Raw genomic sequence first — 14,099 nt, forward strand, 5'->3', positions numbered from 1 at the left:
CAGGAAGAAACTTCTGGCTCCTGTCTTTGGAGCTACCTAACTGCAGCCAATGTGGCCATTTGGGAAGAGAACCAGCAGGTGCAAAAATCTCTTCATCTCTGTCATCTCTCTGTCTGTCTGTCTCTCTCTCTAACTCTTCCCTTCAAATAAATAAATACATCTTTTTTTTTTAAAGATTTATTTTTTTTTTTATTACAAAGTAAGATATACAGAGAGGAGGAGAGACAGAGAGGAAGATCTTCCGTCCGATGTTTCACTCCCCAAGTGAGCCGCAAAGGGCCCACGCGCGCCAATCCGATGCCGGGAACCAGGAACCTCTTCCGGGTCTCCCACGCGGCTGCAGGGTCCCAATGCATTGGGCCGTCCTCGACTGCTTTCCCAGGCCACAAGCAGGGAGCTGGATGGGAAGTGGAGCTGCCGGGATTAGAACCGGTGCCCGTATGGGATCCCGGTGCATTCAAGGCGAGGACTTTAGCCACTAGGCCACGCTGCCGGGCCCATCTTTTTTTTAAATACTGGATTCTATAAAGCCACTGACTTTTTAAGTTACTATTGTGTCATATTCCACTTGATCAGTGCGTTTTTTTTATGTATGTATAATATATGTATGTATATATGTAAGCACTGTGTAAACATGTGTGAGGACTGACACTGGGACGTAGTGGGTTGAGCTGCTGCCTGTGGTACCATATCCCATACGTGCACTAGTTCATGTCTAGGTTGTTGTCCTTCCCACTCAGTTCTCCAAGCCTGAATACAGGCCAGGTACTTGGGCCCCTGCACCAGTGTAGGAGACCCGGACGAACTTCCAGGCTCCTGGCCCTGGACATTTCAGCCAGTTGGGAAGTAAACCAGCAGTTGGAGAGTCTTATCTCTCCCTCCTTGTAACTCTGCCTTTCAAATAAATAAGTGAATCTTGTTAAAATACTGATTTTTTTTTTAAGCCTATCATTTTATTTAAAAATGCGTACTTTGATGCTCAGTAGCTAAGGTGCATATCTATGGAGTTTATTTATATACAAGGGGAATTTTAAATGTTGGTGGAACATTTGGGCCATGTCTAATTCCATTTTCCACGAACGTTTTGAAGCCCCTTGTTGTGCGGCACTTACCTTATCTAAAATTTAATCCTCCAGTTCTGACTCAGAGCTACAGTCGATGAGACTGAGTTCAGTGAGGTCAAATGAATAAACCAAAGTCACGTAACTGGTATTTGGCAGGTAGGCTTTTTTCCATCATATTAAAAAAGCCTTGGGCCCGGCGGCGTGGCCTTGCGGCTAAAGTCCTAGCCTTGAACACCCCGGGATCCCATATGGGCGCCGGTTCTAATCCCGGCAGCTCCACTTCCCATCCAGCTCCCTGCTTGTGGCCTGGGAAAGCAGGAGAGGACAGCCCAAAGCTTTGGGACCCTGCAGCCGCGTGGGAGACCCGGAAGAGGTTCCTGGTTCCCGGCATCGGATCGGCGCGTACCAGCCCGTTGCGGCTCACTTGGGGAGTGAATCATCGGATGGAAGATCTTCCTCTCTGTCTCTCCTCTGTGTATATCCGGCTTTCCAATAACAATAAAATCTTAAAAAAAAAAAAAAAAAAAAAGCCTCAAGTGTTTGCTTGACTTGTTTTAAATGTCATTTCTAGCAAGACAGTTTTCTCGTGTGTTGACATACTTAGCTTCAGCTAAGCTATTAGAGCATATAAAATAGTGAATATATCGTATTTTATGTAAGTTCTGAATGAAGTTTAGCTTAACTCAATTAGTGAGACATTTGCCTGAAAAATTCTTTATAATCTTATTTGTCGTAAAATGAGATATTGAGCATTAATTCATAGTAGATTCAGCATAAATAAGACTCTTGTGAATACAATGTTTTTATTTGCCAATTTGGCACATATTTTTACAGTATGTTTAAAGATGCTTTTGTCAAAATGGTTCTTAAATGTATCAGAGCAATCCTTTAGATTTCTCCAAGATTCCTAACTTCTAATTTTATAGAGTTAAAGCGGTGTTATTTGTTTCAGAAGTTTTTGTGCAAGTCTGATACCAATTCAGGGCTTTTAATTTTGTTTTATAAAATATGAACTACTTATATTTACATAATTTTACTATTAGAACATCAGTTTAGAGTACTTAGCCTCCTCCTAAAATTGCAAGCTAACTGCCAATGAGATTTTTTTCACCGTTTCCAGCAAGTTTCCTCCAAGCCTGTATGCGAACAGGATGTCGAAAGCACAGGAAGAGGAGATAGCGGGAGCTTTCCTGGTGACACTGGATCCGCTCATCAGTCAGCTGCTCGCGTTGGAACCTTTTGTGCACACGGTTCTAGACGGTAACTTAGGTAAACTTCAGAACAGATTGAATGTTCATTTATCTCTTGTTAATTATGGCATGTTACAGATAGTGTTTTTTCTTCTTATGCAGTCTTTTTTTTTTTCACTTAAAATATTTTTCTCTTTCTTTATTGACACATTTTTCTCATTTATAAAAATGTATGGAGGTCAGCACTATAGAATAGCGTGTAGAGCTGCCCTGTGGCCCCAGCATCCCATATGGGTGCTGGTTCGAGACCCAGCTGTTCCACTTCCCATTCAGCTCCTTGTTAATGTGCCTCAGAAGGCAGTGGAGGATGGCCTATGTGCTTGGGCCTCTATACCTACAGGGAAGACACTGAGGAGGTGCCTGGCTCCTGGCTTCGGACTGGTCCAGCTCTGAACATTGTAGCCTTTTGGGAAATAAACAAGTGGGTGGAAGATCTGTTTGGCTGTCTTTCCCTGCCTCTCTCTCTAAGTGCCCTTCAAATGCAAGAAGGAAAAAAAAAAAGCAAAATACCATGCCTCTGGGTAGGCATTTGCCCTAGAAGGTAAGATTCCTACATTCCGGGCCTGGCACGATGGCGTAGTGATTAAAGTTCTTGCCTTGAACGCTCCGGGATCCCATATGGGCGCCTGTTCTAATCCCAGTGGCCCTGCTTCCCATCCAGCTCCCTGCCTATGGCCTGGGAAAGCAGTGGAGGACAGTCCAAAGCCTTGGAATCCTGCACCCATGTGGGAGACTCAGAATAAGCTCCTGGCTTCTGGCTTTGGATTAGCTCAGCTCCAGCCATTGTGGCTCACTTGGGGAGTGAACCATCGGATGGAAGATCTTCCTCTCTGTCTCTCCTCCTCTCTGTATATCTGACTTTCCAATAAAAATAAATAAATCTTAAAAAAAAAGATGCCTACATTCCATATCTGAATACTTGGCTCAGTATTTACTGCTTACCTCCGGCTTCCTGCTGATGCCAGCTCTGGGAGGTAGCAGTGATGGCTTAGTGATTGGTGTCTGCTGTCTACTTGGGAGACTTGGGTCGCACTCCCAGCTTCATTCCTGACCCTGCCCTATCCATTAGGGTATCTCAGTGCCTCCCCCGTGTCTCTCTTAAGTATTCCTTTAACGTTTGTGTGTATCAGGTCACGTTTCTGTTGGAAATAATTATGGTGTGTTTCTATCAATTCGTTGTAACAGTGTGTTTTTATTACTGTCAGACCTGCCACCTGAACTACACTTGCCGCAGTGTCTCCTTCTGGTTGCTGTCCTGGATAAACTGCCCTCTCAACCTCAGCATGTGCAGACCCTGTGGTGCACAGAAAACCAGTCCTTGGAAACCACAACCAGGTAGCAAATGTGCTCTTTCTTTTTAGCAGTAGCTTAGAATGCCTATTGTTTGGAGTGATGTGGAAAGTAAGTTTTTTCTAATAGTGATATTCAAGTTAATTTGTAGATCATGGGTGTGTGGAGTGCTGCATTATTTTTCTTAACGTTTTAAAAAGATTTATTTGTAAGGCAGTTTTACAGACGAAAGAGAGAGATCTTCGACTGGCTGGTTCACTCTTCAAATGAGAGCCAATTCGATGCCAAGAGCTTCTGGGTCTCCCTCGCAGGTGCAGGGTGCCAAGAAGTTAATTCATTGTCCACTGGTTTTTCAGGCCATAAGCAGGGAGTTGAGTTGAAAATGGAGTTGCTGAACCCAAGCCGGTGCCCACATGGGATGCTTGTACAGCAGGCGGAGGATTAGTTCATATGCTACGGTGTTGACCCATTGTTCTTCTTTATAAAGTTGATATACATGACTGTAAAATAGCTCTAAACATTAGACACTAGAATATTAATTTTAATATTTTTTGCGCAGTGGTCAACATTATAAACATCGAATGTAATGGAATATGTATGTAGTGAGTAACATTAAAAATGAGCTCTGAGAAGTGGGAGTTTAGATATGCTATGGGGATCTTATAATCATCCTCTTTGCCAACACTGGATTCTGGCTCTTCACTCCCAGGATCATTGCTGTTTTATAAGTTTTTACCCTTCCGTTGTACCCTCTTGTTAGTTTTCTAAACTTCAGTCATCTTCTTGAGACCTCAGAAACTGAAGGATGCTGTCACAACTCTCCAACTTTGCATTTGTCTTAACTGTTCTGTTACTGTCTTCTGTCTTTATTCTTAATCCTTTTATTTATTTTCAGCACATGTACCCTGTTTCTTTCCAACTTGCTTATGGCTGCCTTGTACTCACGCTTTGTCCTGCTTGGAGTATCTGTCTTGTTTTTATTTGCTTCAGAACATACATACACAGCGGAGACAGAACATGTTTTGCCATCTGATGGTTCACTTCCTAGATGCCTGCAGTGGCTGGGCTGGGCAAGAGGTCAACCCAGGGTTCCTGCAAGGGTGGCCAAGACTGAAACACCTGAACCACCACTTAACAATTTAGAAAAGAGCCAAGACTTGAACTTGGGCACTGTGTTGAGGGATGTGGGTATCAGCTGGCACTGCTACCTCTATGCTAAATGCGCTTTCTCTTGCTTGTTTTGAATTTGTTATTTAGATCGTACATTAAAGTTTCTATAACCGTTTAAGCCTCAAAATATCCTCTCCTTATCTGAACTATATTTATTTTCTTTTTTACATATTATATCTAATTTAGCTATTCAAGTTTCAAGTTCCTTTAAGAATGTTTTATAATTCAGTACCATGATAAATAGTGAAGAAGAAAAAACCTGGGAAGTTTATTTTTTAAAGAATTTCTCTGACAGTGACTGTATCTTATTTTGTGTACATTTCTGTACATTGAAAACTTGTGGATTATGCCTTTCGAGATACTTTGCTCAAATAACCCTCCTTATGGCGTTATTGTTGTGTTATTAACACTGGCTTCCCTGGTCTCAATTTCCCTCAGAACATCTCTAGTCAAAGCCATCTTCTACAGTTTTGAGCAGTGTTCTGGTGAACTTTCACTGCCCGTCCATTTAAGGGGAGTCAAGACTAAGGGGCAAGCTGAGGTAGCTGTCACTTTGTATCAGCATGTTTGTGTTCATCTGTGTGCATTCATTGCTGCCTTGCATCCGTCCCTGTTTCCTGAACTGGTGAGTTTATTACTTGCAGGGCTCAGCCTATACTTTTGCTTGTTTTTTTTTTGTTTCAGCTGAAATTGTGATTCATGTGCAGAAAAAAGTTGGTCGAGTTCACTAATTAGTATCTTTCTTTCAAATGCCATTCTTTCACAGGCTTGCACACTTAGCCTTTAATTCTTTTGTCTCCTAGAAAGTGATAATCTTCATTTCCCATAGTATTTAGAATTAATATTTAGCCAATATATTGAGAAAGCATCTTGCATGGGAAAGTATGAAAAAATATGAGAAGAAGCAAAATACGCAGAATTCCTACCACTGTCTCATAATGTGAAAAAGTAAATAGTATGTAATGCCACATCTCCTGTAGATCTTAAACATAATGAAGATCATTCTCTCCTCCACCTCACTGGAATTGGATTAGAGCAGAGAAAACAGAAAATGCTAGGGGAAAAGTTCCTAGAATCCACATAAGGATCAGTATCATTTAAGACACTATACGATGGGTAATACCTAGCACATGTTTAAGCATTCTGTTTGAATTATTAGAGGCTGAGATGAAAGTACAAAGATACATGTTGTTTATGTTGCTTTGAAGATTTGAAACTGCATAAATAATCTGTGGATCCTAGTAATGGAATTGCTGTGTTTGAAATGACATTTGATTCTTCATAGGCCAGCACAATATTTAGCCTATAGGAGCGGCTGAATAACTGCTGAGGAAATAGGGTATATTCTTTCAAGTAGCACTTTCCTACTTAAGGATCAGTTATTTATCTATGTAAATATATTTATTTGAAAGATGGAGTTCCAGAAAGACCACTGGTTTACTCCCCAAATGGCTGCAGTGGCCTAACCGAAGCCAGGAGCTAGGAGATTTCTTCTGCAACTCCTCTCTGGGTGCAGGGGACCCAGGTACTTGGACTGTCTTATGCTGCTTTCCCAGGAACAGTAGCAGGGAGTTGAATCGTAAGTGGAGCAGCCGGGACTCAGTCGGCTGTGTGAATGATTTGTGGCTTAATGTGCTATGCCACAGTACCAGGCCTGAGGATCAGTTATTTGAACTTTGATAGTTCTTACTTTACTCTGAGAAGTGCAATATTAATGATAATGTGCCTCGAGCATTAGCATATAAATAAATGAACTTTTCTGTTTTTTACTAGGATGCTGCTCTAATGAATGCCGTGCTTAGTGCAAACATGATCGCATCTTTGTTAGCGATGGATGCTTGGTGCTTCCTTGCTCGGTACAAAATCGTTTTCTGGTTATCAGAGTGGTTTTTAGTAATGATACTAATACTAAGTGGTTTTGTCATTATAAATGTTCGACGGTTTTTGCACATGTCCCCAAATGGTTCTGTTTCCTACACAACACTATATATTAAGAAATAAATTGTTTCCTTTCTTTGATTCAAGCCAATAAATGAATATTACTTTGGTTGCCTTGTGTATTTTGACAGTTCTCGGTAATAGAGATAATGGTATTTTATTTATTTTCATTGGGCTATTTAGTGTTTTACAGAAGTTAAACTTTTAATAAACTTGATGGTGCCTTCTCTTTCTCTTACAGCTATGGGACTGCTGAACTGTGTGCGCATCATGTCACCTTAGTGGCTCATCTGGTGAGCAGAATACTAAGAACCACAGCACCTTCTTCCCGTGTACTTTACATTGGAGGGTTGATAATGGTGAACAATTTGGATATTGAAAGGGGAAACAGTGTATAGTAGTTAGATCATTTTGGTAATTTTATGCTGTATATTAACGCTCATACTGTTAAGAAATAGTACAACAGTGTAAACTGGGGAAACTGTCTCATATTTTCCAAATTTCACAGTGCCACTAACTGTTCTGAGAAAGACTAGATCAAATGAGAATACTTTTGTTTTAAAGATTTTTTTTATTTTCACTGCAAAGTCAGAAACAAGGATTAGAAGAGAGATGGAAAGGAAGACTTTGTATCCGATGATTCACTCCCCAAGTGTCCACGAGAGCTGGAGCTGAGCCAGTCCAAAGCCAGAAGCCTGGAGCCTCTTATGGGTCTCCCATATGAGTGCAGGGTGCCAAGACTTTGGGCCGTCTTCAACTGCTTTCCCAGGCCACAAGCAGGGAGCTGGATGGGAAGTGGGGCTGCTGGGATTAGAACCGGTGCCCATATGGGATCCCGGTGTGTGCAAGGCGAGGACTTTAGCTGCTTGGCTGGGGCCAAGTGAGAATAAATTTTAAATGAATGCTGGTTGTAAAGTTTAGAAAGACGTAGGTAAAATACTGATGACCAAGTGTTCATTTCTTTCTTTTCCTCTTTTTTGAGTGACTTAAACCAGCCGAGTCCTGGTTTGGTTGTATTTCTTTCAATTAGGATGATTTCAGAAGGAATAAAATGGACATATCTGTCATCTCAGATATTGGTCATTTTTTCGTGCTGAGAGCTTGTTTTGACTTTAAATTTTTTTAATGAGGTCTATTATGTAAATTTGCTAGTTTTTTTTTTTTACTCTTGGCTTTGGTAAAAGATCTTCTGTGGGTTCATGTAACTTTGCCTTTGTTTCTGAGTTTAAAGGATTCTCTAAACTAAGTCCATTTAGCACATGGTAACCTGAACAGCTGGCCTCTGGATCTCCCCGGCTAGGGTCCTACATCATCACTTTCTACCCATTTTGCTAAATCCTTTACACATCTGTACAAAAATGGTAAAGAGTGGTTGTTGTGTGTTTTATGTATTAAATCTCCTTTAACTAAAAGCTCTTCTGCTATATTTTTATAGAAATGGACTCCAGGATTATAGCACAGTATAATGGGATTGATCAGATTAAGTCTATGAAATCTGTCGATGAGGCTTCTGTCTTATGCAGTCATGTCCACCTCTGTACTTTTGTGTTGTGATCCTAAAAAGGTCTGTAAGTTATCCAGGTAGGGAGGTTATCATCAACATCTCAATTAGAAATGGAGACTAGGGCTGTTGTTACATACCATATGAAAAATTTTCTCAGAAAAATAACCTAGGTTCATTGAAAATAGAATTAAATGCAGCCTCAAATTAATAGTAAAATTACCTATAATCTTACCTCCAGGAGGAACCAGTGTTACCATTTTGACATATTTTTATCTTATAAAATTGCCAGATTTAAATCCATGAATCTCTTTTCTGTACTGTCTTTTTCCAGATAAAATCTTGCCCTGGAGAGTGTTACCAGCTCATCAACCTATCCATACTGTTTAAGCGTCTCTTTTTCTTCATGGCCCCATGCCATCAGGTAAGACTGTCATGCTGTCACTGTCTCGCACCCTATGCTGAGGACTTGATCCACTCTTCAGTGTCGCAGGATCTCAGCAGAAATTCTGCTTTCCTTTTTGAAGTTTCCATCCTGTTTATTTATCATTGCTTGTATTGTGGTTGCATACTCACCCCACAGTACTGTAGAGCATATTTTACTAATGGAGTAAACGATTTATTTACTTGAAAGGCAGACTTATAGGAAGGGTGAGAGGTGGATTCCGTCTCCCACCTGCTGGTCACTCCCCGAGTCAGGGCCGATTTCAAGCCTGGTTCAGGCTGAAGCCAAGAAGCTGAAATTCCATCCGGGTCTTCTCCACAGGTCTCAGGGGCCGAGGACTCGGGCCATCTCCTCTTCCAGACACACTGGCAGAGAGCTCTACAGCACATGGAGCAGCTAGGACCTCAGCAGGTGCTCATGTGGCATGCCAGCGCCACAGGAGGCCCAGGCTGCTTTTCCACAATGCTAGCCTCCAAGCATAAATTCTTAATGTACTAATTTCTTTATGATTTTTAGCTGGGTATAGATGTTGATGTCTTTCTTTAAAGTTAGATAATTTTACTCTGTTAGAATATATCCCAATTCCGTTCCTCTCAGATGTTAACTTTCCATTGTTCAGGATACATGAAATTTACATTTTCTTCCTTCCTTGTTTCAAAGAGCTAGCATGTTACTTCTGCCCTGAGTAATAACTCCTATTTTTCCATAGTTGAACTTTTAGGAGGAGAAGTACACATAGGAGTTTGAGTTGTTTGCTATTTTGAAGAACACGGTCTGTGTGGAGGGGATTCTTTACTCCCTTGAACCTGTATTGTTTAGTATAAACTGTTAAACTGGTGCCCCAAACTCCTGTGGGAGCTTTTTAATAAAATATGGGTAAGGTAGGTATGACCTAGACTCAGTAATTTTTGTGGTTGAGGGTCAATAAAGGAGATTATAGTTCAAGGTCTTGCTGGTTCGGATTCTGACTTATCTTGACCTTGAAGTTACCCTGTCTACAAAGTGTAACAGGTTTGAGACATTTTGTGAAGTCTTTGAGATATGTATGTGGTGCTAGATTTCCCGAGGGATTTCTAAAAATGCTAGCAGTTATTTCTTGTCAAGGCTGTTGCCTGTGCCTCTACTCTAGAGAGGTTATCCTGGCAGCAGCTAACTCCTGATCGAGCGCAGAAAGCACAGCAGCTCTATCATGTAAAAGGTTGCTTGTTTTTTCAAAACAGATTTGTCTATGCCAGGTCTCTCAGAAGTGGGATAGAGAGGGAAAGAGGCATCAGCCAGGGGATTTTTAAGACAGCCACTTTCCAACTTTAATTTCCTCATTTATCCAGAATTACTGTGAAATTTGAGGTTTAGAATAATATAGCTTAGGTTCAGCCTGGTATCCTAGTGGCTAAAGTTCTCACCTTGCATGTACCAGAATCCCAAATGGGTGCTGGTTCATATCCTGGTGGCCCTGCCTCCCATCCCGCTTCCTGCTTGTGGCCGAGGAAAGCAGTAGAGGATGGCCCAAAGCCTTGGGACCCTGAACCTGTGTGGGAGACCCGGCAAAATCTGGCTAAATAAATCGTAAAAAAAAATAATAATAATAACAATAATAACACAGCTTAAGAAAGAATTAACTTAAGTGAGGTCTATGTCTATGTTATTTGTGACCTTAAGTTTTAAAAAATTAAAACACAATCTGAATTCAAACATCTGTTTTTACCTTAAGAGAGTTAACTCAGTTGAGTTATTGTTTATGACAGTTACAGGACAAAGCAAGCAAGCTAACAAATGTTAGCTTCTTTGCCCTGCTCAGTTTGTTTCTCTTTTCTTTCTATATGTAATCTTTCCTGCTAAAGAAAGATTGTATGTGATGAGTGCCCAAAGGGAGGCACTGATTGAATTGTACCCAGCCCCTGTTTTTGTGTGTGCTAGCCTCTGCTACAGCCTGGTGTGACCCGTGCACACCCTAGTGGGCTCCTCTGTGCTTTATCCATGTGTGCTACAGCTTAGCCTGGCTTGCCCCCAGCCCTGACTCCTGTGCTCACCAGTAGTAGGTATAGCCTAGCAGGGGAGTGCCCACAGTTCCCCTTCTAGGCATATTCCCAGTCCTGGGTCTTGTGCCCACTAATGGGCACCATGGTCTAACCTGACATGCCTCGCAACTAATACTAATACCCACCAGCTGATGCTATGGCCTCTCCCAGCTGACCTGCACCATGTTGGCTTGCTCTCGTGCCAGCTGTGTGGCAGCTGGGCCCAGATTGGTTGCCTCTCCTCTCCCCAGTACCGGCTCTCTTACTCACCCATGAAAGCAGTGCTCCAGCAAGGGACTCCCCAAAGTTTCCCTTTCTGGCCTGCCTCCTGTCCTGGGTCTAGTGCATTCCATCAGGTGCTGTGGTCCAATCTGAGATGACCCACCTGCAGTCTTGGCATTCACCAGCAGGTTCTGTAGTCTCGCTCAGTCCAGCCTGGCTCCAGTTCCTGCTTGCCCTGGTGAGTGCAGCAATCTAACCCAGCCTGGCCCAGTCCTGGTCACAGCCCTCATGTGAATAGATGAGTGTTACATTCCAACCTGGCTTGCACCCTAGCCTTGCTCTCACTCTTGCCGATGTATGCTGTGGCCTGATCATGCTTGATCTATCCAGTCCTGGTTACTTGTATGCCAATGGGTGCAGCAGTCCAGCCTGATCTGACCTTCTCCTAGCTGTAGCCCTCACACTCAACAGCAAAAGCTGTGCCTAGCAATGGGGTTCCCAAAGTTCTACTACCAGACCCACCCTTAGCAACAGATCTTATGTATGTGCTGTTTCCCAGACTGACATGGCTGGCTCCCTCACTGGTGGTTGCTACAGCCTAGCCCAGCCTGGCCCAACCCAGACCCAGAACTCATATGAGCCAGTGTATACTGCGGCCTTAGCCTGGCCTGCCCCATGTCTTATTCTGGCTCTTATGAATGCCAGTGGATGCTGGGACCTAACCCAGTCTGGCTCATCTCCAGCCTCAGCCCACATGCATGCATACCAGTGGGTACTATTGCCTTGCCTAGTTTGGTCCTCACAACCCTAGCTCTTGCACTGGCCAGTGGGAGCTGCAGCCCAGCAGGTGAGTCCACAGAGTTCTCAACTCTGTCTTGAGCATGCTTGTAGGTGCTTCAACCCAGTTGGGCACAGCTCATAACCTCTCCTGGCTCTTACGCTTGCCATTGGGTGCTAAGGCCTGGCCTAGCCTGGCTTGACCCGTCCATTTTCTCCATGCCCCCAGCTGTTGTGCTCCCCAAAGGGAGCTGCATTCCAGTAGGGGAGTTCCTCAAGCTCCCCTGCCCGGCCTGCTCCCAGCCTCCAGCTCACACATTTCTGTAGGGGCAACAGCCCTGCTTGGCATGATCTGCCTTCAATCCTGGCTTTTGCAGGTGCTGGCGGGTACTGTAGCCTGGCCCGCCCAGCCTCCTCCCAACCCTAGCTCCCCAAGTGTCACATGAATTCCTGTCAGGTGAGTTCTGTGGTCCAGCCTGGCTCTTCCTTTCACCACCATCATCTCTGTAAATGGGCAGCTGCTGCAGTGCCACAGAAGCAAGCCCACAGTTCCCCAAGAGAATCTGTCTCTAGATCAGGTTCTCCTGCATTCTAGTGGGTGCTGCGGCTTACCCTTACCCTGTCAGGTGGATGCTTTCACCTAGTCTAGCAAGGCGTACCCTCCAGCCCCAGCTTCGGTGTGTACTAGCGGTGGCTGCTGATGCTGTTTAGCTCAGCCCAAGTCTCGCACGTGGTGGGTGCCTTGTCCCTACCCAGGCACGCCCTTTTGGGTTTCTCTTCTCTAAACCTCTGTGTCTCTGCTCCCTCGCCTACCTGCGAATGCCGGGGTCTAGTTCAATTTCTTCCCTGTCCAACATGCCCTCAGCCACTTCTACTCTAGTTCCCTAGATCCCCTTCCTTACACAATCGGCATCTTCCCCGCCCCCATCCATGGGCAGGGGTGGCATGTCCTGAATCAGCATTGCCCACTGGTGTAGGTAACACCTATTTGGCATTATCCAGGCCCAGAGGACCCACCAGCTGCTTTTCTCCCAGCAGTGTAACTCTTGCCTAAGTACAAGGCAACCTAGCTGGGGAAACAAAACAAAACAAAAAAAAACCAAAAAACCTTTAAAGATGTTTAATATGGAAGCTAGTACTTAGTGCTTATATATCCCATCAGCTGCGTTACGTTGCTTTTGTTTCTTTCAACTCTTGCAGGTGGAGTTTATCCAGAAGTTTTCCCCAAAAGAAACAGAAAATCTGCGTCTGTGGCAATATCTTTCCTTCCAGGCGTTGTCTGCAGAGCTTAGGAAGCAGACTGCGGATGAGGTCGCCGCAGTGGGCATCGCTCAGTGCAGGAAGTGGCTGAGCAGCAGCCACACCTTGGGAGAACTGGAATCTCTGGTGAGATGATTCGCATGGTCTGGATTCAGTGAGCAGGTGTTTACTTGAGCACTATTTCAGTGATGAGGGAGAGAAGTTATGTTAATAAGCTGGGTACCACTTGGGCCTTCTGTCTATGTTGGAGTCCAGCCAGATTTCCAGTTTGTCTATTATAAAGGATCCTCATGATGGGTGTGAGCTATACTGAGGGTGTTGGGTCTGTCAAGACACATTGAGACAGCACGAAGTACATTATGGAATACTTCATTTGTAGTATGTTTTGCTGATACATCTCTGAATTAGGCAGACACAGTTCCTATGTTCTACAGAATATAGTCCTATTTTAATGCAAATGTATTTTTTTTTTTTTTAAGATTTATTTTATTTTTATTACAAAGCCAGATATACTGAGAGGAGGAGAGATAGAGAGGAAGTGGAGCTGCCAGGATTAGAACCAGCGGCCATATGGGATCAAGGCGAGGACCTTAGCCACTAGGCCACGCTGCCAAGCCCGCAAATGTATTCTGAACCTTCATGAACCTATTTAAAGTGTTCCCTTCTGAAATAGTGGAATACAATCGAGACTCATCTACCACAAGTAGAAAATAGTGATTTAAATTTTTTTTTTCTTTTTTTATCCTTAATCAAAGTTAGTTTATTAAACACACAGTTTAAGGGAGTAGTTCTCATAGATGCTCTCCACCCCACTCTATCTGGAAGCAAGCCATCTCGCCGATCTTGGTGTGTCCAGTGCCTCATAGCACCAGAGACCAGATGCTGTCTTTTCCCACCTCACTCCATGTGCACCTGCCCATTCTGAGTCAGCACCCACAGGCTGGCCTAGGGAGGTGTCTGCTCTGTACCCTAGCCATGGTATGAGTTCTTCCCACATAGTTTCTCTGGGCCTGAAGTTAGAGGTCACCTGTTTGCATCTTCCTAGAATATGTCACATGCCTAGTCCCACCTCCCCGCAGACGGAGAACAACAACTGTCACCTGTCCTGGGCCTCCACTTCCGGGCAGAGGCCCATACTTCCTGTGCTGCAGTCTGCCAGGTGTT

The 14,099-nt window shown here is 43.7% G+C and overlaps 1 protein-coding gene across 4 annotated transcripts in view; it reads left to right on the top strand.

The window, feature by feature from the left end:
• FIRRM (FIGNL1 interacting regulator of recombination and mitosis) overlaps positions 1-14,099 on the top strand; it is a 46,006-nt gene that overhangs the window by 19,348 nt on the left and 12,559 nt on the right. For 3 of the 4 annotated variants that reach the window (XM_058660617.1, XM_058660613.1, XM_058660614.1), the window contains 7 exons: positions 2,185-2,333; positions 3,520-3,649; positions 5,213-5,399; positions 6,548-6,630; positions 6,954-7,005; positions 8,548-8,637; positions 12,876-13,061. In XM_058660617.1, the coding sequence (XP_058516600.1) occupies positions 2,185-2,333; positions 3,520-3,649; positions 5,213-5,399; positions 6,548-6,630; positions 6,954-7,005; positions 8,548-8,637; positions 12,876-13,061 (877 nt within the window). Of the gene's footprint in view, positions 1-2,184; positions 2,334-3,519; positions 3,650-4,313; positions 4,343-5,212; positions 5,400-6,547; positions 6,631-6,953; positions 7,006-8,547; positions 8,638-12,875; positions 13,062-14,099 lie in introns of those variants that run through there. The other variant, XM_058660615.1, reaches the window with a different exon arrangement.

This window comes from Ochotona princeps, chromosome 2 (genome assembly GCF_030435755.1).
Source record: "Ochotona princeps isolate mOchPri1 chromosome 2, mOchPri1.hap1, whole genome shotgun sequence".
Lineage (NCBI taxonomy): Eukaryota > Metazoa > Chordata > Mammalia > Lagomorpha > Ochotonidae > Ochotona > Ochotona princeps.